The sequence below is a fragment of the Protobothrops mucrosquamatus genome, unplaced genomic scaffold (assembly GCF_001527695.2).
Source record: "Protobothrops mucrosquamatus isolate PMUCROS unplaced genomic scaffold, P.Mucros_1.0 scaffold480, whole genome shotgun sequence".
Taxonomy (NCBI): domain Eukaryota; kingdom Metazoa; phylum Chordata; class Lepidosauria; order Squamata; family Viperidae; genus Protobothrops; species Protobothrops mucrosquamatus.
In genome coordinates, this window is record NW_015386800.1 from 248165 (window position 1) to 272542 (window position 24378).

Consider the following 24378-nt stretch of genomic DNA (forward strand, 5'->3'; position numbering starts at 1 on the left):
ATTTACCATGAAATATATTAAACAAAGTGATTGAATTATTCATCAAACAATATAAAATGTAGATTCTGTCTTAAAATACTCTTACATGTAACTGATTGTAGACCTATATAGCACTCTTGTCCATTCATGTTGGACTATGATTACTGTTATTCTTTGCTTCAATATGGTCTCTTTAGTTGCAATGAAAAAAGCAAATGGCTACTAATCCAGAATGTTTCTAAATGTATATATGGAAGGCAAGTAAAAAAAAAAAAATCTTGGTGGGTATCAGGGAACTTTGAAAATATGAGTGTCAGAGCATTAAAATTCAGCATGATTAAAATGGTTGATAAAACACTGAGAATATATTCAGGTTATGTCCCTTCAGCCCATGCTCACCTTGTGCTTAGTTGGAAAATCCTATTGCAAAGTTCACATAAACAATACTCTGTTTAATTTAGAAAACCTTGCCCTTCTGCAGATACTTGCAAATAAATAAATGTCCAATGTCATTTGCCCCAAATTTGGTCCTAGCATCAGAAAACTAATTGTTTACATATAGTGCCAATTTTATTGACTAGGTTTTATGTCATTTCTTTACTTCATTCCCTAAAACATTGTTATGCAACCATATTCAAGACAGAGGACTTGGCTTGTCAGTGGTGTACTAAAAGGGTCAGGACAACTACGAAATTGGAATCAATTAAGATTAAACTCCTCCCCATATATTTCATTGCTTTGTTTTCTCAATCCATTAAAATAATAAGACATTAACTTGGGGCAGGGTGTTTTCTAAAAGATGCATGTGTCCTTGAGCTATCAGACTGTGTACTGCTGTCCTGAAGTGATTTTGTTCTAGAGTGGCGGTGTGTAGTATTCAGATTCAAAATGGACAAAGATACTTTGGATGTGGTGTGGACATTTTATTGCACCTATTGGGTGCTTCTTAAAAAAACTAGGATTGCTTCTTCCTTAACTCACAATGTATTTTTCTGTGCCACCCACATGCAAAACAAGGGTACTTTGCAAGCTCTAAAGCACCTTTGTCTACTTCAGATCCAAATTCTGTACTTGGTATTCCAGATCATTGTATCTAAAGACATTTGGAGATAGTTTTACCCTAACTCACTGTCCTTGTCTGAAGGGGGATGTTGTAGACTTAAGATATCTGAAGGGAGCCCGCAGCAACAAGGGTACTTGCTTTGGATAAGTTGGCAGCTGGGCAAGTGCAATCTAACCCACATCCCTTTTGTACATGCATCCAACATTAATGCTGCCATGACTTGCCTATTTTGACCCCATAACCCTCCATGGACCCAATAGGAAAGACTATTTTAGCAGATAATGCATCAAAACATATGGCATCCAGTGGTATGCAAAGCACCTGTGCGTACGGTTTTCCATGGGATATAATATTTCAATCTACTAAATTAATTTTTATTGCACCCTGAATAATCTTTCAATCAGTTGTTCCTGTGTTTTTAAGTATATACTGAATTATAGAAACTGACTTCCACACCGTGAAAAGCTTCACATGTTAACTATTATTAGACATGACTACATAAGAATGGCACATTCTGGTTGTTTTTGTTATGTAGAAAGGAACCCAACTGTTTAACATAAGGAAGTGTTTCCTTGTCTTCAAGAATTCATCACTGAAAAGCATATTCTGAATAACATGGAGTAAAGTTACAGGGAAGGAATTAATACTGCTAGCCGCACAGATACTTTAGAGCCATTTTAGAACTTTAAAGGGTGAAGCAGTGAAAATGAGATTGAATAACAATGCTATGTGCCTGTTTCCATCAGGACTCAGATTTCAAAGTAGGAAGCATAGCGTAGGATTGCATTCTTTGGAAGCTAACCCATTATAATGAAATGTTAATCCCAAGAGGGTCTACATTTACAGAAACTGGATGGTCAACCTCCCATTTATCTTTCTTTTTTTAACAACTGTAATTCAAGGAATTCTCTCTCTCTCTCAAACTGCTTAGAACTGATTTGGAAATAGTCCTTCATTCCATTTGTGAGTCACTCTTTGATTTTCACCTCAAAGTTATGAACAAGCTCTGTCTGAGGTGATATCAAGTGATATATTACTCAAACATATCATTTAATGCTGCTTTGATTAATATCTGCATATAAAGCAAGATAGTTCTGCCTGGGCACTCTGGGACTGATTATTATCACAACAGTCACAGATAAGCCTGTTAAGTACATATTGATATGAGAGCCATCCTTGTGGATCAGATTAAGCCCATTCTAGTCTAGCATTTTGTTTCTCACTGTCTGTGTGGTACTGGCAAGCAGGAGACAGAGTGGGATAAAGGTAGAGGAATTCTACTGTACTTTCAGAAGTCCAAGCTCTCTAAGGGTTAATGGGTGGATCAAACTGAAGGCAGGGAAAATCAAGTGGTGAGGAGGAACTCAGGAACTCACAGGCAGGAAATCTCTCTCCTTTGCCATTGTCTTGGGTTCTTTTATTCCCTTCTTCAAAGCTGGCTACAAACCAAATAAGAGGAAAGTGCAGCTGAGAGTAGCTGGTCTGACAACTTGCATTTAGATAGAAAGGTGGGGTCAGTGAAGCCAGTTATGAAATAGATTCTATTTTATTTTATGGGCTAGATTGGGGTTGCTTTGCTTCGGCCCTTAGCAAAGGTGATTAAATTTCTCTTTTGGCTTGTGTGAGTCCAATTTTTTTTTGCAACTTGGCCATCTTTTATTCTTAAGAATGAAGGCAAATATACCTGTCCCACGATAATGGGACCAGAGGTTTTGTCTTCCGAGCTTTCCAGTTCAATCACTTCCCTGGCTGTTTTTGTGCCTGCTCGTCCAACAATCTTAGTCACTGCAAAGTTGAATGTTGGACGAGCAGGCACAAAAACAGCCAGGGAAGTGATTGAGGCCTGGGAAACAGGCCCCTTATCAGTCAACAGGAGTGCTGACTTACCACCCGCCTATCAAGTACTTAGAAAGCGAGGGCTGAGTAGCACAAGCCAAAGACAGTTAATGACTTAACAGCCAGCCATCAACATACCCCAATCAACATCTAAAAAGCCACTTACAACAGGCACTATAAATACCACACACAGAACAGCACACACTCTGCTAGAGAGAAGTTCCCTGGAGATGGTCTCCAGCACCAGTCCGAAAGCTCAGAAGACAAAAACCTCTGGTCGCGGTGACTGACCCAGATTGGATCTTTTATTTTTGTTATTATATTGTTTTATTGATTTTTTAAATTGTTTTTTTAACTTAAGAACCACACAGAGTTGTAAGTCAGGCAGCATACAAATTTTAAAAAATAAAATACAAATGCTAATAAAAATGATATCGGTGCTGCATAACACTCTAGACCCCTAACTATTGTCAATAAGAAAGACAAAAAAAAACTATTAATAGTGAATGTGGTAATACTTGGAGACAGCAGAAGAGAAGAGAAAGAACTGGTGAAAATAACAAAACACAAAGACCTGGCCGGGGGGGAGGGAAGTAGAACTACTGTGGCAAAAGAAAACAGTACCAATAGTAAGAGGTGCCTTGGGTGCAATCCCAAAACATCTGGAGCCCCCCTTGAATGCTATCAGTCAATTTAAAAAAAAAGCAGCTTTACTTGGAACAGTTTATATCCTGTAATGATACCTTTAATACGATATTCCAAGTCCTTGGTAAAAGGACTCAATAAGTGGATAAAAATGCCACATCCAGTCTGTACAGTTGGCTGACTGTGCAGTGAGCCGTAATAATAAGTGCTCTGTGTATATGTGTGTGAGACCTTGGGCTGGAGGAAGCAGGTGGCTGAGATCAGCTTCGAAAACCATTTGTATGTGTGTGTGTGTGTGTGTGTGTGTGTGTGTGCCTTCCAGTCAGTGTGGACTCCTGTTCACTGGACAAATCCCTGCAGTTTTCTTGGCAAGATTTCAGAAATCGTTTGCCGTTGCTTCTTTCCTAGGACTGAGAAAGAGTGACTGTCTCAAGGTCATCCAGTTGATTTTGTGCCTAAGGTGAGACTAAAACTCACAGTCTCATGGTTTCTATCCTGATGACTTAACCACTACACTAAACTGGCTTTTCCAATATGTCCTTTCCTTCTCTCCACTTTCCTTTTTTCTCGTCAACTGTCTTCTAGGTCTGTGATTTTGCTATATATAAAACAGACATTTAATGAGATCAGTAAGCCAGTGGTGCTCCCTCTGGGAAAGTCTATAACACATGACTCTCCCACCATGGTGGGGTCCAAGCTACCATAGCCCATACTTGGGTGTGTTACATTGCACAGAGACATCACTCATCTTCCACAGTCATTCCTTTGAGACTGTTTTTTGGAGACATGCTGTCCCCAATCCTAATGTAACACAGTATTCAAGACCAATAGCTCTTGATAGGCTTGGTTTTCTAGGAATGTATCCAGTTTCTTTTAACGCTATCCATGGTGCCACCATTCCATCCATTTATTTATGGAATGACCATATTAAATGGCCATCCCATAAATTAATTAATGCACCATGTAAAGAAGTGGTTTTCAGTTTGGTATGTATTTAAAGAAGTTCTTACTGTTCCCTTTTATGTTTTTTAACCACACATCCCTCCGGCTCGCTCTCTCTGTGTGTTTCTGTCTCTCTGTCTCTGTTTCTGTCTCTGCGTTCCTTAATGTCCCCTGACACTTTTTCTGTGCTTCTTTTGGTTCTTTCTCATTAGAACAAGCTTTCAATTTCCTCAAGGAAGCCTTCTTAAGTTTTACAGCTAATGGGGATTATTAGAAAACTCTGACTTCCTTGGATTGGTTGATCATTTCTTCTTCAAAACAATATACACTCTTGTTCTTTGATGCACATTTGAAGATAATGATGACTGGAGTAGAGACCTGGTCAAATATGTATTAAAATTTAGTAGGGTATAATTGTTTTAATGGAAATAATGTCTAGTATTCTACCTCTGACTCAACTTCCACTATATATAGAAAGCTGTGGGTTTCCTGCAAAGTAAATACAGATAAAGTATAATTAGTCCACTGGTTTGCTCATAGTTTGGAATCTCATAATTATCTGGTCTCTCCTGGCCAAAAAGACATGCTAAAATAAAAAAAAAACATATGGCTTTGATGAGCTTGAAGGTACAATTAAGTTGCTGACAGCAGAGCAGAGGGGGAAAGCAAAACATCTCCAAGTAAATCTGAAAAGCAATTGCTATGTTGGAATGTATTTATAATCTGTTGCTAGAAAAAAAAGTCCAGAATCTAAAATATGTTTCTTTGTAGAACTTCTTAATATTAGAGCAATCTCTAACACACTGCAGTATAATCTTGTTTTTTCATATAAATTTGTTCTCCTAGTCTAGTACACATGTTTGGTATGCAGCTGGAATAATGTGTGTATATGCATCCATGTAACTTTACTAAATGATCCAACAAATCCTGCATATTAGCTACAAAATTGGATGCTGTAAGCCAGAAAGCTCATAAAATAGTGCATACTGATCAAAAGACGGGAAACGTTAATTCATGTCTCCTAATCTCATGCATAGTATACATCAAGAAGCCCATTTAATATCTTCCTTAGTGCAAGTTGAAAATATATATTGGCATATCACGATTTGGGATGACAGGATATCATTGGGCAATGCACAGAGTGCATCTTTGGCATCAGTTGATCTATACATCACCTGTTTCTTTAGAAGCAGCCTTTCTTAGCTTTACATAACAACAATCCAGCGCAACCTATTTATTTAATTATTGATGTAATTTGCTTATATTTCTAGGACAGGGCAGATAACCTCTTTGTGGGTATTGATTTTCATTTTTCAAAGCTATTGTTTCCCTCCTCAAAGGGCTGCAAAGTTATGGCAATGATGTAGTAACTTCAGTAGAAGGAGCAAAATGGAATTCCACCCCCCCACCCCCGCTTTACATTGTTTTGCTTATTTTTCTTCTTTATAACTAATGTGTAAAATCTGTTAAAGAGAAGCATTCTTGCATTCTTCCTCTGAAAACAATCAAACATTGAGTCAGTGCAATTCTGCAGATTGCTATCCCGTTTGTATGGTGTTAATTTGGATGGTTTCAAGGCCTGCCCAAAAAAACCAGGAGGGGCTCCTTTCTCCATGGGCTTCTATTATAGGAGCTCAAGGTAAGCAGGCGGGGCCAGAGGATTCCAAGCTGGGATCTCTTTGCATTCATATCAGGACTGAATAATTTTTCAGGGTCTGAGAGAGACATCTAACTTTTAAGGGATCTTTTAGGGGCCAATAAATAAATAAAATTAAAAATAAATAAAGGGATGTGTCAGGAGCCATACTTCAAAAAAACTAGTATGGCCAGAACAAAGACATGGAGTGAGGACAACTACCTTTGTTTTTAAATTAAAGGTAATTCGGACTAAATCCAGTATAGTTATTCCATTTACTCTCCCTATGATCAATATTTTTCCATTATGTCACATTAAAATTACAGTTCACTGCTATTTTTGCACAGTTGTAGGACTGTCTCCCCCTAGTTTGGATAATGTATATACACATCAGCATTGGCTTATATAACCTTTCAAGTAAGATCAATCTTTGTTTGTTATGGCTCAGCTGTAATTATTTATAAATCAAGTTATATACTTTGCCTTTTACCAGAAGGCAAATATACTGATTAGAAAAATGCAACAACAACAAATCAGGCTCTGGGTAGCTAATATTATAAGGAATTGTTCAGAATATGACATTTTCTGGCTTCAGACCAATGACAATGCAATGATGAATAGCCATGGGCAACTCAATCTGTATTTAAATAAAATTATATCTGGCCAAGTTCAGTGCACTGTTAAGCATTACATACTGGCATGCAGGTCTCAGTTGCTATTTCAAGACCCATATTACATTTTAGCAATATAGCAAAGTTAACTTTCTGTTAATTTCTCCTTTTAATAATTCTTATTTCATCATGTCATTCAATTCCATGAAACTAATACAGATTTTCATAATGTTAGTTCTGTGTCTAAGTGGAACTACATGTGATCCTGTCCTTCTTAGGCATGAGGGTTTCGTCTTAAGACAATTGCAATCATTTCTCCTTGAGTGAGGATTCTTTCCGACTTTGTCCCATGCCCACTGAAAATTGCACTGGTGTTCCCCCATCCCACAGCCTAGACTAGGAAAAGTAAAAGTTTAGTAGCTCTTCCCTTCAGTATCTCTCTTTCATTCAGGTTAAACCCTAGTAGGCAACAGCTTTATTTCATTAAGGACATACTTGAGGAAATGTGACAAACTTGCAGCTTTGCGAGATAGTTGAGGCAAGAAGCACACCCAGGAATATTAGCTGTATCTTTATTTTAATGTTACTTAACAAAAAAGTATGCCTATCCTTTCTCAAATTTGCAATCCCAGAAATTAAGTGTGTCCTTTCTGAGATGTTTGCCATGTACTCATTCCTTCTGCAGGTTCAGCTGCCTCTTATCTATCTATAGGCCAGTCTGAGTTTCTTCATTCTGTCTCCAAAGATCATTCCTATATACTAATACAAGATCTCCCCCTTTATCAGTTTCATTGCTTGTGTTCATACATCATCATCATCATCATCATCATCATCATCATCATCATCATCATCATCATCAAGATGGAAGGGACCTTGGAGGTCATCTAGTCCAACCCCCTGCTCAGGCAGGAAACCCTATACCATTTCAGACAAATGGCTGTCCAGTCTCTTCTTAAAAACTTCCAGTGTTGGAGCATTCACCACTTCTGGAGGCAGTTGTTCCACTGGTTAATTGTTCTAACTGTCAGGAGGTTTCTCCTTAGTTCTAGGTTGCTTCTCTCCTTGATTAGTTTCCACCCGTTGCTTCTTGTCCTGCCTTCGGGCACTTTGGAGAATAGCTTGACTCCCTCTTCTTCGTGGCAGCCCCTGAGATATTGGAATACTGCTATCATGTCCCCCCTCGTCCTTCTCTTCATTAAACTAGACATACCCAATTCCAGCAGCCTTTCCTTATATGCTTTAGCCTCCAGTCCCCTAATCATCTTTGTTGCTCTTCTCTGTACTTTTTCTAGAGTCTCAACATCTTTTTTACATCACGGTGACCAAAACTGGATGCAGTATTCCAAGTGTGGCTTTACCAAGGCATTATAAAGTGGTATTAATACTTCACGTGATCTTGATTCTATCCTTCTGTTAATGCAGCACAGCACTGTGTTGGCCTTTATTTATTCCCAGAAGCTTTAGCCGGGGAATTCTGGAAGTTTCTGTCCACATATCTAGAGGTGTCCAGATTGATAACAACAAATAAATCTCTAACCAGTCAACCGCATCTTAGTCTCCCATGTTGTACAAATCCATCCATCAGCTTCAGGGCAATGCATGGAAAAAGTTCATGCTTACAATTCTATACGAATCAGAATCCTTTTTTTAAATGCATGTTTTGATTTAAAACAAAATACAAAAAAAATCATGTTTGATCCACACCATGGTGGCTGTCCAATCTTCTACTGCAACATTCCCTCAAGTGCTGTCTACCAGATGTGTTGTCAAAAACCTGAATCCTGTGCTATGTTATTTGGTCTGGAGGTGTGTCTGCATGCTCCCAATTCTAGGGAACGGAAATCCACACATCTTAAAAATAATTAAAGAGTAGACAAAAAACCAATTTCTCCTGAAATGTTTTCCCTCAAGAATCCTGGAAGAATTTAATAACTTTAAGGGAAATTCCATGACTTTATTTACAGCAGACTATCTGAAACTTACATTGTAATGAGTTCTGTAAAAGTTTTAAAGCAATAAGTTCGACAATAGCAATTTTGTCCAATTAGCTCTTAAAGAATGACAGAGATACAGCACACAAGAAGAAAAATTACAACTTTCAATTTAAAAAGTTGAATTGTTTATTTAAGAGATTTATAGCTTCCTCTTACATGGTGGAACACATTCAGAAAGGTTTCTAACATTTAAACTCTTCCAAAATTATAATTAAAAAATTAAATAAAAAATATTTTTAAAATTATAGAAATGAAGACAGCTCAGCAGATTGAAATATATTTAGTTCAGAATTCACCGTGTGAGACATCACCTGATCAGCAAAATTAAGAAATAATAATAAAATACCAGGAAAGTAGAAGACAAAGAATTGGAGATCACAAAGTATAGAGATCTGAAAACTGAAATTGAAAGATTATGGCATAAACCAGCTATGGTGGTCCCAGTGATTATCAACGTACTGGGTGTCATACCAAAAAATCTTGGATGGCATGTGAATTGACAACATTTCCATCTGTCTCTTATAAAAGGTCCCTGTGCTTGGATCTGCACATATACTGTACTATACTGATACATTATGGCATCCTAGGTTCTTGGGAAGAATTCAGTGCATATAAAAGCCATCACCAGCTAAGAACTGGCAGCTGTGATTTCACATTTTTGTGTATGTAATAATAATTGCCAGAATGAGAAGGTTTTCACTAATCATCAGGAAACAACAGGAGTGTGTAGAACTGCCACTGATGTTGGCATTCTGGATGTTAATTTTATTTTCTGTCTAATGCATTTGACTAATGTCCCACTGTTTATCTCTTTTGCTTTTCCTGTCACACATTTTTTAGTAAAAAATTAAGGACCTGTATATTGCATGGGTCAGAAGGAGGGCTGAAAAAAATATAGAGAGACCCCTCATATCCTGGATAATAACTGTTTCACCTCTTCCCCTTGGGACACTATTACAGGGCATTGCAAGGCAAAACAACTAGATACATAGACATTTTTCCCCTCCTGCCATTACTCTGCTGAACACCTAATTCCCAAAGTGCTGTCATTTATCTAAGCATATTTACCCATGTAGTATGGTTGTAGTATTATTATCCTTCTCATCTCTGCTACCTCCTCTTATTGGATCATTATGCTTATTATTACTCTGTTGTTTTGCATATACACTGAGAGCTTCTACACCGGAGACAAATTCCTTGTGTATCTAAATATACTTGGCAAAATAAAGTCTCCTCTCCTCTCCTTTTCTTACCTCATGATGTCTTTTCCCCCATTGACAACTGTGGTATGGAGAAAAAGACTATATCTGCAGTAACAATGGTAGCTGAAGCTTTAGCAGAGAGTTTAGCACTTTCCCTAGCATAATTGTCTCATTTGAATGAAGTGATCCTTTCTCTTAAATATAATCCAGTAATTATGCAGATGTGAGTTACAGGAGTTGTAGTCTACTGTGGCAGGTGCAGGAAGACTTCACTGAATCTAGTTCAGCTGACATCAAATAGGTGTATGTTTCTATTGAAAGAGGAAACCTAAGTTCCTGCAGTTTACTCAGCAGCTATCCAGAATACAGGTGGGCAATCTCAGGATCCCCCATTTATCCAGAGAGGTTTGACTGGCCACCAATCTCACTGCAATTCCATCTCTGCTCCCTTGGAGGGACCTAATTTACCATGAATACTCATTGTGATTGTGTGGGTCTGAGTTTTCTGTCAAGATCATACCTGCAATCTAACCTTATGGACACAAAGTTCTGCTAAGCCTCATATTTTAATCAATTTTGTAAAATGCTTATTAGCTGCTTTTCAACTATTAAGAACCCAACAAATTTTATAATGTGTGAGTTTCCTTTAATATTTAACAAAATAAGTTTTAAAGATCAGTTTAAGGACATAAGAAATCCTCTTTTTTGGAATAAACAGCAAAAGATTGATTAGAATGTTGATTTTGGGCTAAGGATCCAGATAGATTTGATAAGATTTTGAAATTAATTGTAAGAATCCTTTCTGTCAGAAAATGTTGTTTTGAAATCCTAAAAGAAAGCATGATAGTATAGGACTTTGAACATTGGATACTAGAAGAAACCAGAAGGAACTAAAGATTACATTTAAAGGAAAATTTAAATTTGACTTACTAATACAATATGAAGCAAAATATTTTAATCCTGGATTTATTGGAGGATATTTGTAAGGAATGGATCCAGAATTTAATTTTAAACGTGTCTGCCATTATAGATGGATTGATTTTAAAAGATGTCATGGAAGAGATATAATTTTTACTAGACAAGGTTGATTTGAAATTAGATTTAAAAATGGCAAGCTACAAGAATGATATGGAAAATGATGTTATATTGGATTTACAAAGGAAATCAGCTGATGGTTTAATAATTAAAAGGGATGAACAAATAGTAAACCAATAGATAACTCTAATAATTTTTCATGTTGGATTTACAAAAGAGATCTGTTAAAGTTCTGAAGGATTTTGTGAGAATGGATAAAGAAAAATGAAAAAGAAAACAAGTTCAAGGGCTTTATTTGAAGGGATTAATGATCAAGATTGTTAAGAGTAAAAGGAAGGAATAAAGGTGAGTTTATTTAATAAAGGTTAAAACAGAAACATTATTATTTTTGATAATCCACTTCTGCTGATCAGGACTGAACAATAAGATTATAATGATCTGTTTATAGATAAGAAAGTGATATGGGATGCAGAGATTATTTCTTATATTTTAAGAGAAGGTGATAAGTTGATAAAAGTCTTTATACTTGTGATGAAGGGGAAAATAATTTTTTTATATATTTCTCTTTCTTCTTTTCTGTCTATAATATTTTTATGCACTTTCTAATTTTTATTATTTTATTTTATGTAGTTAGTGTTTGTTTTCATCTGTTTAACTATAATATTTAATAAATTTATTCTAACACAAAGGAAGGGGTTGTTCCCCTGTGCTTGAAATAGGGGAAAATATTTTTTTTTTTTTGCTTAATGAAAAACAGAGTAATCAGTGTATATTTCAGACACAACACTATTTCTGCAGGATGCCTTAAAAAGGTTTGCGTAAGAAATAAACATTTGTGTCTCTTTTTAAAGCTGCTTTACATTTGGTCTTTTACTGTAAGTATTAAATTCCATGAATAGAAAGAAGGCACTAAACCACACTTCATTTTTTGTTTTATTAACATTTCAGGGCTGCTCATCCATAGGGAGTGTTTTGCAGTTCAGAAATTAAGACATACTTTTTCCTCCTTCCACCTTATTATGAGTGGTATATTTTGTTTTTATTTCTTTGGAAAATAGAAAATATTAAGTCAAGGATGGTCAATGTGCAGTGGCACCTCAGGAGTCTCCAGTTCTAGCTAGGAGGCCAATGATAAGAGGAAACGATTTACGAGGGCAATTTGGAAATAAACCTCCATTTGGTTATCAATGACAGACACTCACAAATACAGAACTTGTATTATACACATTAGAAAACTACAGCATTACATTACTTTTTGACATAATCACCATTCAAATTGAGGCACTTGTCATAACGTCTTACAAGGTTTGAAATTCCTTCTGCAAAAAAATCTTCCACCTGGGAATGAAACCACCCTTTAGCAGCATCGTGAAGCACATTATCGTCGAAGCAGTGCGACACAAGCCACTGTTTTTTTTTTAAAAAGTGGTTCATTTTCAATTGATCTAGCGGACGAGTCAACTGCAACACAACCTTCTCCTTCCACTCCTCACTGCCTATTGAACTGTGCACGGCGCCATAGGATGGGTGTTGCTATCCCTCCCTATTTCTCACACATGCTCAAAAGGAGGTTTATTTCCGAATTGCCCTCGTATGTATAGTCTAACACTAAAAGGTTGCAAAGGAATATGTACAGTCTCCTTAAGTATAGCTTGAAAGGAGGAGCTCTTTAAGTATAGTTGAAAAGAAGCCCATCAGTACAAAAATGAACTGGATCCCACCAACCTTGGGGAGGGAACTGATAGTTTTCCAGGCATTTAACTGGCTTTACTTGTGATGCTCCTCCAGTGTTTCCCCTGATAGACAAATGTAATGACCTTTATTATCCCATCACAGTTCCACAGTAGATGTCAGAATACCATAGTGTTGGTTGTATTTGTGCTCAGTTTTAAATGTGGTGGTAGTAGGAAGAGGAGAAGAGGTGGATGAGACAGAAAAAAATATCTTCCTCATGCCAGGCAATCAAGCCAGAATACTTCTGGTATGACTACATATTAAGTTTTAGTTTTTTTAATCATAGGATTGGAATCAACACTTGCTTTATATATGCTGGTTTTCTGAGCTTGAGCAAGGATGCTCAACCTACAATATAATATTTTTAATTTTTTTAGAACCCTGTAGATAAATTCATTGGTGATTAATTTGCTTGGCAATATTAAAATACTTCTAAATTAATGTATATTAATTTGACAGAATTGATTGTGAAATACAGGTAGTCCTTAATGACCACAATGGCTAAAGTGTGACATCATATGATCACACTAGACGTAAGATGTCACTTTTCCCCATTATTGTTGAATGAGACATCGCGTGACCACAACTTACAATTTTACTGCTAGCTTCTCCATTGACTCTGTTTATTGGAAGCCAACTGTGAAGCTCAGAAATGGCGAACATGGGACTTTGGGATGCTGCAACAGTCATAAATGCTGACTAGTTGCGAAGCCCCTGAGTGATGATCACATGAGGTATATACAGGGATGCTGCACCAAGGATTGGTATAAAGTTACTTTTTCAGTAAGTTCAAAACAGTCACTAAGCAGGGCAATCATTGAAGGAGGACTATGTATACATTTCTTTAGTGAATGCTAAAGCTTGCAGGGTAAAAGATTGGAGTCCCAAAACTCCTCTCTCGGAGGTTCTCTGATCTTCACATTTGATGCCCCACTTGCTTTGGAATTCTTGCTACTACCCCTATCTTCCAGAGAGGTATTTCATCTGGTACCCAGACCCTAATTCTAGTATCAGTAACAGGTAGGGTAGTATCAGTAACAGGTAAGGATTAAAAGTTAAAATACAGAAAATGAAAGAACAGAGACAGTGCCACTACCTAGCCTTGTGTCATATAGATGTGGTAGCTAGAGAACTCAGCCCTAGAATAGAATAGAGCTGGAAGGGACCTTGGAGGTCTTCTAGTCCACCACCACCCCCGCTCAAGCAGGAGAACCTATACCATCTCAGACAAATGACTGTCCAGTCTCTTCTTTAAAACCTCCAGTGATGGAGCACCCACGATTTCTGAGGGCAAGCTGTTCCACCAGTTAATTGTCCTCACTGTTAGGAAGCCCTTTCTTTCCTCGTCTCTTTCCTCATAAGAGATAAACAAAATAAAACTTTATTATAAAGCAACAAAAATGTAATTCTGCTTTTCAACTGTAAGTATTAGCATGCAGACCTTCCATGTGAAAGGAGATCATTATAAAGCTGCCCAGAACACAGCAGCTTGCAAATTAATTTTTAACCAATCAAGATGAAAACACAATATTTCGGACATTTTGAGCTGAAAGAGAATAGCTCTCTGCCTGAAATAATGCAGATTATAAAAAGACAATTCAAAATATTACACATGTCAAGAAGCTTATAAAGAAAGAAATATAACTTCATGAACACAAGCTGAGATATACATGAAGGTGGAACTCACTCCGTATCAAAACTTATATCAAAGGTAGAGAAAATAAGATTTAACCCAATACAGAAAATATAACTAAACTTAGTTATAAGCTAAGTTATAAAAGTTTAGAGAAGAGCAACTAAAATGATCAAAGGCCTGGAGAGTAAAACATACGAGGAATGGTTGCAGGACTTGGGTTTGGCTAGTTTTAAAAAAAGAAGAAATAGAGAAGACATGATAGCAGCATTCCAGTATTTGAGGGACTACCACAAAGAAGAGGGAATCAAACTATTCTCCAAAGCACCAGAAGGCAAGACAAGAAACAATGGTTGGAAATTGATCAAAGAGAGAAGAACCTGGAATTAAGGAGAAACTTCCTAACAGTGAGGACAATTAACCGGTGGAACAGCTTGCCTTCAGAAATTGTGGGTGCTCCATCACTGGAGGTTTTTAAGAAGAGACTGGACAGTCACTTATTTGAGATGGTATAGGTCAGTGATGGCGAACCTTTTAGAGACCGAGTGCCCAAAAACTAGCCCCGCCCCCGCTCCACCCCCTGCCCCGCTCCCGCTCTGCCCCCACCCCACCTGCCCGCAGGACCATTCACCGCCTCCAGGGCCTGCTGCAGATTGCCCAGCAGCGCCATGGTGGCCACGCCCTCTGCCCATGCTCTGTAGCATCAACTGTGCACAATGGGGCATGAGGGCAGAATCTTGTCTACACTGTCTGGCTGCCATGTCCTTGGCTGCACTGCTCCGCGTAGGACACGCTCAGGGGCGACTCTTCTCCAGGGGGCTGCTGGTGAGGAGGGGGTCGCAGGGGGAGGCAAGGCTGGGGCAACGGCATGTGTGCCCACAGAGAGGGCTCCGAGTGCCGCCTCTGGCACCCGTGCCATAGGTTCGCCACCACTGGTATAGGTTCTCCTGCTCGAGCAGGGGGCTGGACCAGAATACCTCCAAGGTCCCTTCCAGATTCTATTCTATTCTATTCTATTCTATTCTATTCTATTCTATTCTATTCTATTCTATTCTATTCTATTCTATTCTGAATATTTGCCGAGGATATAGAAAACAGCATGGGGCTGTTTCAGCAGGCTGATTTTTGTCTGCCTTTAAGCTTGAGTTACCAGATAAGAAAACTGGCAGAAGTTTGTATTTATTACAAAGAAATTCGAGGTCGTTTTTTTTCCTGATGTACCTGCTTTTCTTTTTTCTTTTCTTGGCTGAATCAAGTTGTTAAATTGTCCTGACTACATTTCTTAGATAAGCATTTAGAGCAGTTTTTGTCAAACCTGGCAACCTTAAGATGTGTGGATTTCAACTGCCAGAATTCTCTAGCCAGCATGGGAATTCTGGCAGCTGAGGTCCACAGATCTTAAAAGTTGCCAAGTTTGAAGAACATTGATTTGGAGCCTTATATAGAAATACATTGTCAAAGGATCCAGAATTATTTTTGTGGACAAGGTTGTCTTTATGAAGTACTTACTAATGTCCTGTTTCAATATGTAAGCATATTCCTCCCCTCTCTGAAATTGTATTGGTCTGGGGGAGCTTCGCACCACAAAATAGTATACATTGAAAGGAAGCAGGCTGAAGGACCACCAAACATTAACTCTTACAAGAACATCATAAACAATAGCATACACTTATTTCTTAAGCAATTTGAATCCCTACACTCCAAGTGGCAAACACATTTCCACCCTTGCCGTCCTTGGGTTTCAAAGTCACCTCCAGACATAGGCTGTAAACTTGCCAGACTTTGTAATTCTTTTTTTTTTTTGTTTAGTAGTAGTGCATTCTTTCTTAAGTAAATGGCAAACACAAAAGCAAACAAACAAAATTTAGTTGATCACTAATTTATAGACAGACTGTCTATAATCGCTAGTTGCTTTTGACACCTACTGCATTTTAATGCTCTTGGGCAGATTATCATCTTTTGAAAAGAAATACAGGCAGAGCTGTGATGGTCAGAACCTTTTTACTCAGTGAAACATACATTAAGTCTTTGTCTTGATGTCTGGGCTTTGAGATAGTATCTGAGATAGCAAGAAATGATTGATTCTTTTTTCTGTTCCAGCGGTTTACCTCTGCAAGCGAACAATGCAAAACAAAGCACGGCTTGAGCTAGCAGACTATGAAGCAGTAAGTACCTGGACCTTTTTCTAGAAGTGAGACTTGGAAATTGGGTCATGAGACTTGGAAACTCTGCCAGAAACAAAAGCAAAGCCCTTGAAACAATCCTGGTCTTGAAAAATAGATATTAGGGAGCTTCAACTTGCAGGCAGGCATTGATATTTCACGGTTTGAAACAAGCACATTAAAAAGAATGGCAAAGTCTATGGCATAACATTGCCTTACAAAGATTGAAGAGCATCATGGCAAGGTCATTTCACTTAAATCGCAGAAGACTTATAGTTGTCCCTATGAAGTCATCTCTAAAATGTTCGGAAACATTGATAATAACCAAGGGTTCCATGTGTACACGTTACAGAAACCTGTTTTGTTCTATGTTGACTCTAACTCAGAAAGCTTCATCAGAGAAAAGCTAACTCTGAATTGCTCTACTTACACTGTTTAAAATGAGTTTCTTTCCTTTCCACTGCAAGAATGTAGATTGGGAAGTCAGTGCAATTTTATTTTATTGCTAACCTGTTTACTGGTTGCACCCACACTTCAAATAGGGGACAGTGTGTTTTTCTATCCCAAAAGAATGTAGACCGCAATATTTACCTATTTACATAACAATTTTTAGAACTAGGTCTGATCTGTGGGAGAAAAACCAATATTAACTTATACATATTTGTCTTGATCCATTTTTTTCTTGAGAGCATGGATGTGCAGAATGTATAAACAAATTTTCCATTAACCAAAGAAAACAAGTCCCCATCTCATTTAGGACTGGGGAGAGAAGGCAAAATTTGACAGGCACAAAGGAATGCCTGGGGAATATAGGGTCAATGAACTGAAACATTTCAGTGAATAAAGACATAGCTTCTCATTTTTAAAATGATGGGTATATCCATCTAGTTTTCTTTACATTGCCACTGAAATGGATGACTGTTGCCTTCTCTTGGGAGGTATCTTCAGCTTTCCAGTGTAGTCTACGATTGTGAGGATTTCTGGTGGTCTCCCATCAATGTACTAACAGGAGTCCAGAATCCTGTCACCTGCTCAGGCAACCCTTATTTGGGATTTTGAAATCTCAGAAGAAAATTGCAATGACTTGAATCTAGATTTTAAGCTCTCCAAAGTTCTTCCTGTTGAAGAAACTTGCTAATATGTGATGTGTTTTCAGGAAAGCTTGGCCAGGTTGCAACGAGCATTTGCACGGAAGTGGGAATTTATTTTTATGCAAGCAGAAGCACAAGCCAAGTGAGTAGCCAAGACATTTTATTGCTAGATTCGTCATCTGCTGTCTTTCAAGGCATTTCAATTTATCTTTTTATGCTATTTACCTCATCATCTACAGAGTGGACAAGAAAAGGGATAAGATAGAAAGAAAAATCCTTGACAGCCAGGAGAGAGCATTCTGGGATGTACACCGGCCAGTGGTATGTAAATTAATACTTTACCTTACATTCAGAAACTGGGAGATATAATCTTCCCTCCTTCCTTCCCTCCCTCCCTCCCTCTTGACTGATTGTATGAGGTAAGTTCAAATTCACAAATGCAGTGATGCTGGCCCGCAAAAGTAAAAAATGGCTGAACTCTCTCCTAGCCCTGGCTGCCAGCTGCTCTTTGAGCAGGATCCATGAGTCTAAGGCAGTGGTTCTCAACCTTTTTAATGCCGTGACCCCAACCGATCGTAAGTCAAGGACTAAACCGGTCGTAAGTTGAGGACTAAACCGGTCGTAAGTCGAGGACTAAACCGGTCGTAGGTCGAGGACTACCCAACCAGTCGTAAGTCAAGGACTTTCCCTGCCGGGAGCGCCGCACATGTGTGGTTCCGCCCCCTGCGCCAGCCGAGGCGTAGCTGGCAAGCGGCAGAGATGGAGCAGGCTGACCACCAGCTGGCCCAGCCCAAGGGAGGTAAGGCACCCACTGGAAAAGGGGAAAAAAATGGCGGACAAAAAAAATGGCAGCCAAAAAAAATGGCGGACAGCCTTGCTTGGCGACCCCCATGAAATGGTCCATCGACCCCAAATGGGGTCCCGACCCACAGGTTGAGAACCACTGGTTTAAGGGACTCCTAGATTGCACCCCAGATCTTTCTGGGGCAGTGCCTCCCTATCCAAAAGTAGGGATGGAAGAATCTTATCTCTGGATGGTTCAAGTATCTGGATTAAAATAGGAAATAATTGCTTTAAGTTGCCCCTGGTCAAAAAAGTTGAGATATAAAATCAATAAAATAAAATTAATTTAATTTTTTAAAAAATGAAGAAAGGACACAAACACTCACAAGTCACTTGACGACACCCTAGAAGTGCTTCATGACATCACAGGTCTTGTTTACCTTCATCAGCTGTCAGCATGTAAATATCTAGGGGTGGAGTTTGTGCTTTTATATTTTGTGCTTATGTTTTCATAGTTCTAACATCACAGTTCACTGTAGATGCCTAGGAAGATGGGAAATATATAGATTAATGTGGGTGTCACAGGATTAATTTAACACCAATTTCTCTTAGTAAATACCATCTGCATTCCCAACAGGGAGTGCACTCATCTATAAGCTTATTTATAATTATTACATCACTGTTTCCAATTTCTTGGCTTGGAAGTTGCAGTGTTCACACCTAATCCAAAGCAAGCACATTGCCATTTGAATTCTGCTTCAGTTCAATTATAATCTGAAACGAAAAAGAACTCATTCTTCCAACTGTGCACTGGCAATGTTTGCACAATACTGAGTTAAAGACTAAGTGGTGTGCTTAATTTTGAGCCTGTTGTTTTATAGCTTGGTTTAGGTAACATCATTACTGGCAGTGAGTGTGGCATTTGCCCTCTGTTTATATACAGGAGTTTGCTTTGACAGTTTTAGTGGGCGTGTAATTTTCTCCTTTCTAGTTCTTTGATTAGGGTACTGTTTTCCACTTGATTGTTTACCTGGTATTAATTCCCCTTATTTGGGTGATGGCTGCTGGAGGGGACATATTCTAGTGTTTTTGTTTCCTTCTTAGCTTTTTTGTTATCTCTTTTGAATAGTGTGTAAATATGGTTTATTTTTTTGTTTGTATTGATGGCTGATTTATCTGAATGCCAAGCTTCCAGGAATTCCTTAACATTTTTGACTTGGTTTGGTCTAAGATGCTCACACATTTCCAGTTGAAACTGTGGTTGAGTCTGTCCACAGATTGTAAGATTAAGGAGTCTTCATTGCATCTTCTGACTGCTAGTTGGTGCTCATGGATATGCTCTGCTAGTCTTCTGCCTGTCTGACCTACATAATGGCTGTTACAGTCCTTACACCTTATGTTCATTCCTGTTTCTCTTCTTGGGTTGATGGGTCTTTTGATTTACTTACAATATTTTGGAGAGATTTGGTTGGTTTGAGAGTTGGTTTGTGGTTTAATTGATTTGGGAATAGAGTTATTTTTTATAGGGTCTCTGGCACCTTGATTGTTGCTGAAGAAATGGCAGGAAGAGGGGAGGGAAAGCTATCTTTTGCCTTTCTCTATATAACTATTGTTACAACAGCTAGAGAAAAGGAAGGTAAATGCCTCATGCGGTGCCTACGGAGCACTACAGCATTAGAAAATTAGGAGTGAGTAAAGGGTTTGAGGAAAACATAAACTGCAGAGCAGAATTCTTTGTACTCCCAGTGACATTATCTGGATTGTGAGAGGTTCCTGGGCTTTTAAAAATAGCTGGCCTGAGTAATACCAGAACTGTTTGTAATTTTGAGGAAATATTCTTAGTTAAGTTGTATCTTGAATTATGCATTGGGGAGGTGGGATTGTCTTGAATGAACTATACTGCATGACCTCCATGTTTACAAACATGTTTATTTTATTAGATACTATTTGCAATATCAGCTGGATCTAAAAGAGTCCCTCTGGAGGATGCCAGTCATCCTGTTCTGTATTCATGCACAAAACTAACAAGCTCATTTGATTGAGAGAGCATTAGTCAAGAAAGATATGCCAATCCTAATAAAATTAGAATAGTATAAGTAAAAGATTAAAACGTAATGACCTATATATGTTACCTCTCTTTTCAAGTCTTCCACTTTTATAAAAATAACGAGCATATATGAGAATGAGCAGAGATGATTGCGTTCAAGGATGTGTATCTATCTGCATATAATTCTCATATGAGTGGGAGATTATAAGTTTCTATGTGAATGTAAGACTTATGAGGGGAATATGTGAATAAGTATGGAGGTTTATTGCATCGTATAAGTAGTCCTCCACTATTGGGACCAGCAACTCAGTAGCATGTATATTTATTATTTTACTATAAAACTTACAATGATGCTAAGGGCAAAACTAACTTAAAATCATACCATATCCAGGCTGTGACATTCTCTCACAGAGTGTCTAAATTGGTTTGCAAAACTTTTCCCAGAGCCACTGGCATATAAAGCAGCAACTGCAACAAGAAGATTTAATTAAATTCAATAAAGTCATTACAAATCCATGCTTGTAAAATGAAAAACAGATGCTTTATGGTTACTGATTGGAGCAGTGGATCAATAGCCCTATATTTATTTGCCATTTGATTAAAATATTTAATCATACAATCATGAAGTTGGAAGGGGCCTTTTAAGCTTTCAGGTCTAACATCTTCCTCAATGCCAAAAGTTAATGAAAGATTCTTAATAGAAAGCTGTCCAGACTTTACTTGAACACACCCAGTGAAGATAAGGCCAGTTTCTGGGTAATTGCTCTTACTGTCAGAATTTTTTAAACCTCTTATTCAGTCAGAATCTATTCTGAATCTACAATTAGCTGAAATCCATTTTTCCATGTTTTGGATATAGAACAATGACGCATCTTTACCTTCTCTGTATATACAAGGAATATTATTGTGTCCCTCATCTGTCTTTTGTTCTCAAGGCTAAAGATTCCAGTTCTTTCACTCTCCTCAAATAACTTAATTTCTAGCTCCCTGATTAACTTAATTGATCTTCTCTGAACCTCTTCTGATTAGTCTGAATGCTTCTTAAAGTAGGGTGCTAAAAACTAGGCACAAAACTCAAGTTGGCATCTGATCAATGCAGAATAAAATAGAACTATTATTTCTTGTGCTTTGGAAACCATTATACTGTTCATATGGCCCAAAATTCCACATACCTTTTTGCAGCTAGATCCTGGTGCTGGCACTTGGTTTGCAGTCAATATTATTCCAAAATTGTTATAAGTACTTTACTACCAAATTAGGTATCCCAGATGCTACACCTATGCATCTGATTTCTGTGGGAAGAGCTTTGAAGTTTCTTGCATTTCATTCTTTATTTTTACCTATTTCTCTATCCTATCAAGATAATTTTAAATTGTATTTCTGTCTCCTAGGCTGTTAGCAATTTCTTTCTTTTTTCTTATCATGCTTACCCACAGGGACAATTCCTTTGCTTATTTTTCCCTATGGAGAATTGCTTCTTCTGTCAGCTCATGTTGTAGTACTTCCTTTGACTGTTTGATAAACCTTTAACTTCATGAGCTTGAAGTATGTCCATGTGTTGCTATAGTTCTTATTACTTCTTCAAGTACAGCTGACACTTTGTATTTTCTGCAAACATTTGCCAGATAGGTTTCCAGGCAAGATTACATGAACATACCACATGGCATGCATAGCTTTGTGGTATGTTTATGTTCTTGCTTGAAGTCATAGCTACAGATTCCTTTCCATATAACTTCAGTTTTGCCAGCAGAAGAGAATGTATGTGGTTGAACTGTGGTATCATCTTCAGTGCTACCTAAACATCTGCAAGCAAACAACCAAGCGCAGAGAGCACCAAGGACTCCACAACTTACTTCAGTTTTATGTTGTAAGACACCATCAGTAGGAGGTCTCTTACTTTGTCTTTTTTGTTGTTCATCTTCTTCTTCCATTCTTCTTGTTCCCTTTTCAGGTTTTCCAGTGAGGGAAAGTTTGGAACGGATTTCCCCTTAAACTCTTTTGCTCTTGGACCTCTGTTCTCTATTTATTCATCCAGTAAATAAAATGTATTTCTTGTTTTATAATAGATGAGATAGCTACTTTTAAAACAAGCGCGGAAATACACTGGGTTTCTATGATATAAACAGTAATTGATATAGGAATGTTATTTATATTTGGGTGTTTGTGTATATACTGACAGGTGCACAAACACACATGCACACAACATGCCATCAGGAAGGGTAATTTTATATAGATAATTATATAAGATGTTTACTGCAGTGGCCAAATCATATTGCCTGCTTGCTAGGCTACATGTACAGGGTTCATGAGAAATGAAATCTAACGACACCTAGAAAATTTGTGTGAAGACACCTTGCGTTTATGAGACCATTCACTAGCTGAAACCATTCTAACAAATTACAGAAGCAAACAGAATATCTTAATTTATTTGTGGGTTAAGAACTGGTCACAATCAACATGTATATACAGGTAATTCTCAACTTATGTCCACAACTGAGGCCAGAATTTTGGTTGTTCAGCAAGGTACTTGTTAAGTGAATCACACCCAATTTTACTACCTTTTTTGCCCTGGTTGTTAAGTGAATCACTTGCAGTTAATAACATGTTTTGTTAAGCAAACCTGGCTTCTGCCATTGTATTTGCTTGTCAGAAGCTGTCTGGGAAGGTCACAAAGGGGAGTCAAATGACTCCGGGACAATGCAGTTGTCACAAATCCATGCCAATTGTAAAGCACCCAAATTTTGATCACATGAACATGGAGATACTGTGATGGTTGTAAGTGAAAATACTGGTTGTAAATCACTTTTTCCAGTGCCAATTTGAATAGCCATTAAATGAATAGTTGTAAATCAAGGACCACCTGTAGTTTTAATGATAGTTATGGAGCATTAGAACCCTTTGTTCAATAGAGTCTGTTGTAATTGTATATACCGTACATTTTAGAATAACACAGAGGAAAAATGCTGGATTTGAATTTTTTTAATTCAAATGCTAATGTAAAGCAATCACATTTATCTACATTATATTTTTAGCCTGGATGTGTAAATACGACTGAAGTTGATATTAAAAAGTCTTCAAGGATGAAAAATCCTCACAAAACAAGGAAGGTATGTTCTTATCTTTAGTAATTATTTACATATAAGCATATTTTGCTTTCCCTTATACTGAAGAAATCCATTATAATAGTTCTGGGTATGTATACCTTGATAGAAAATTCTTTAAAAAATGGAAACAGGTTTGGATTTATTTTAGTGGCAAATATTTTTTTTTCTAATGGAATGAATGCTTAGATTTTTTTTATGTTTAGAAAAAAATATTCTCCAGACCTTCATTCTGATCTAGCAAACTTAGCCCTTTTGCAAATAACATTGACTGCGGTGGATGGTCACAGTAGGAGCCATCCCATGCACTTCTGTGACAGCAAATGCAACTTTGAATAAATGGTTTCTGCACTTGTGACTCACCTCTCACCTCTATCCTGTTCATCAAGAACAAATCTATTTAATGATGGATGTCACCATCATGAACATCTACTGTAACATTGGGAATTGCAAGTCCTGATATGGCTAGTAACTGCTTGGCCAGATTTTACAGCATGGACATTTCTAGTCATGGTATTCATGAATTTTTTCTGGCAATAGTAATTATACAAATATAGCAGGTGTGAGTTCTAACAATGTGGCTGCATAACTGCAGCAGAGGAATTGGTCCTTGATTTAGTCTTTGAAGGAAAACTAATCATCCTTTTTAAACTAAATTAGAAAATGCAATGACATATTCCCAGTCCTGACTACAAAACTATCCAACTTGAGAATAAAAAAAGTGGTGACATTTTCAAATATTAGAATCTGTTGCTAGATTAGAATTTCACTGTCTGGTACATTTTTGAATGAAATAAGATGGCAATCCAAAATGCAATGTGGTTCAGTTAAAATATTAGTGTTTAAGCCAATAATCAGCTATGTTACAGTAGGTTATAATGACA

At 37.6% G+C, this 24378-nt stretch overlaps 1 protein-coding gene across 5 annotated transcripts in view; it reads left to right on the forward strand.

Annotated features, from left to right (window-relative positions):
* Positions 1–24378, forward strand: part of RGS7 (regulator of G protein signaling 7) — a 174481-nt gene that overhangs the window by 125913 nt on the left and 24190 nt on the right. For all 5 annotated transcript variants that reach the window (XM_015816681.1, XM_015816683.1, XM_015816680.1 and 2 more), the window contains 4 exons: positions 16411–16475; positions 17629–17705; positions 17803–17884; positions 23426–23500. In XM_015816681.1, the coding sequence (XP_015672167.1) occupies positions 16411–16475; positions 17629–17705; positions 17803–17884; positions 23426–23500 (299 nt within the window). The remainder of the gene's footprint in view (positions 1–16410; positions 16476–17628; positions 17706–17802; positions 17885–23425; positions 23501–24378) is intronic.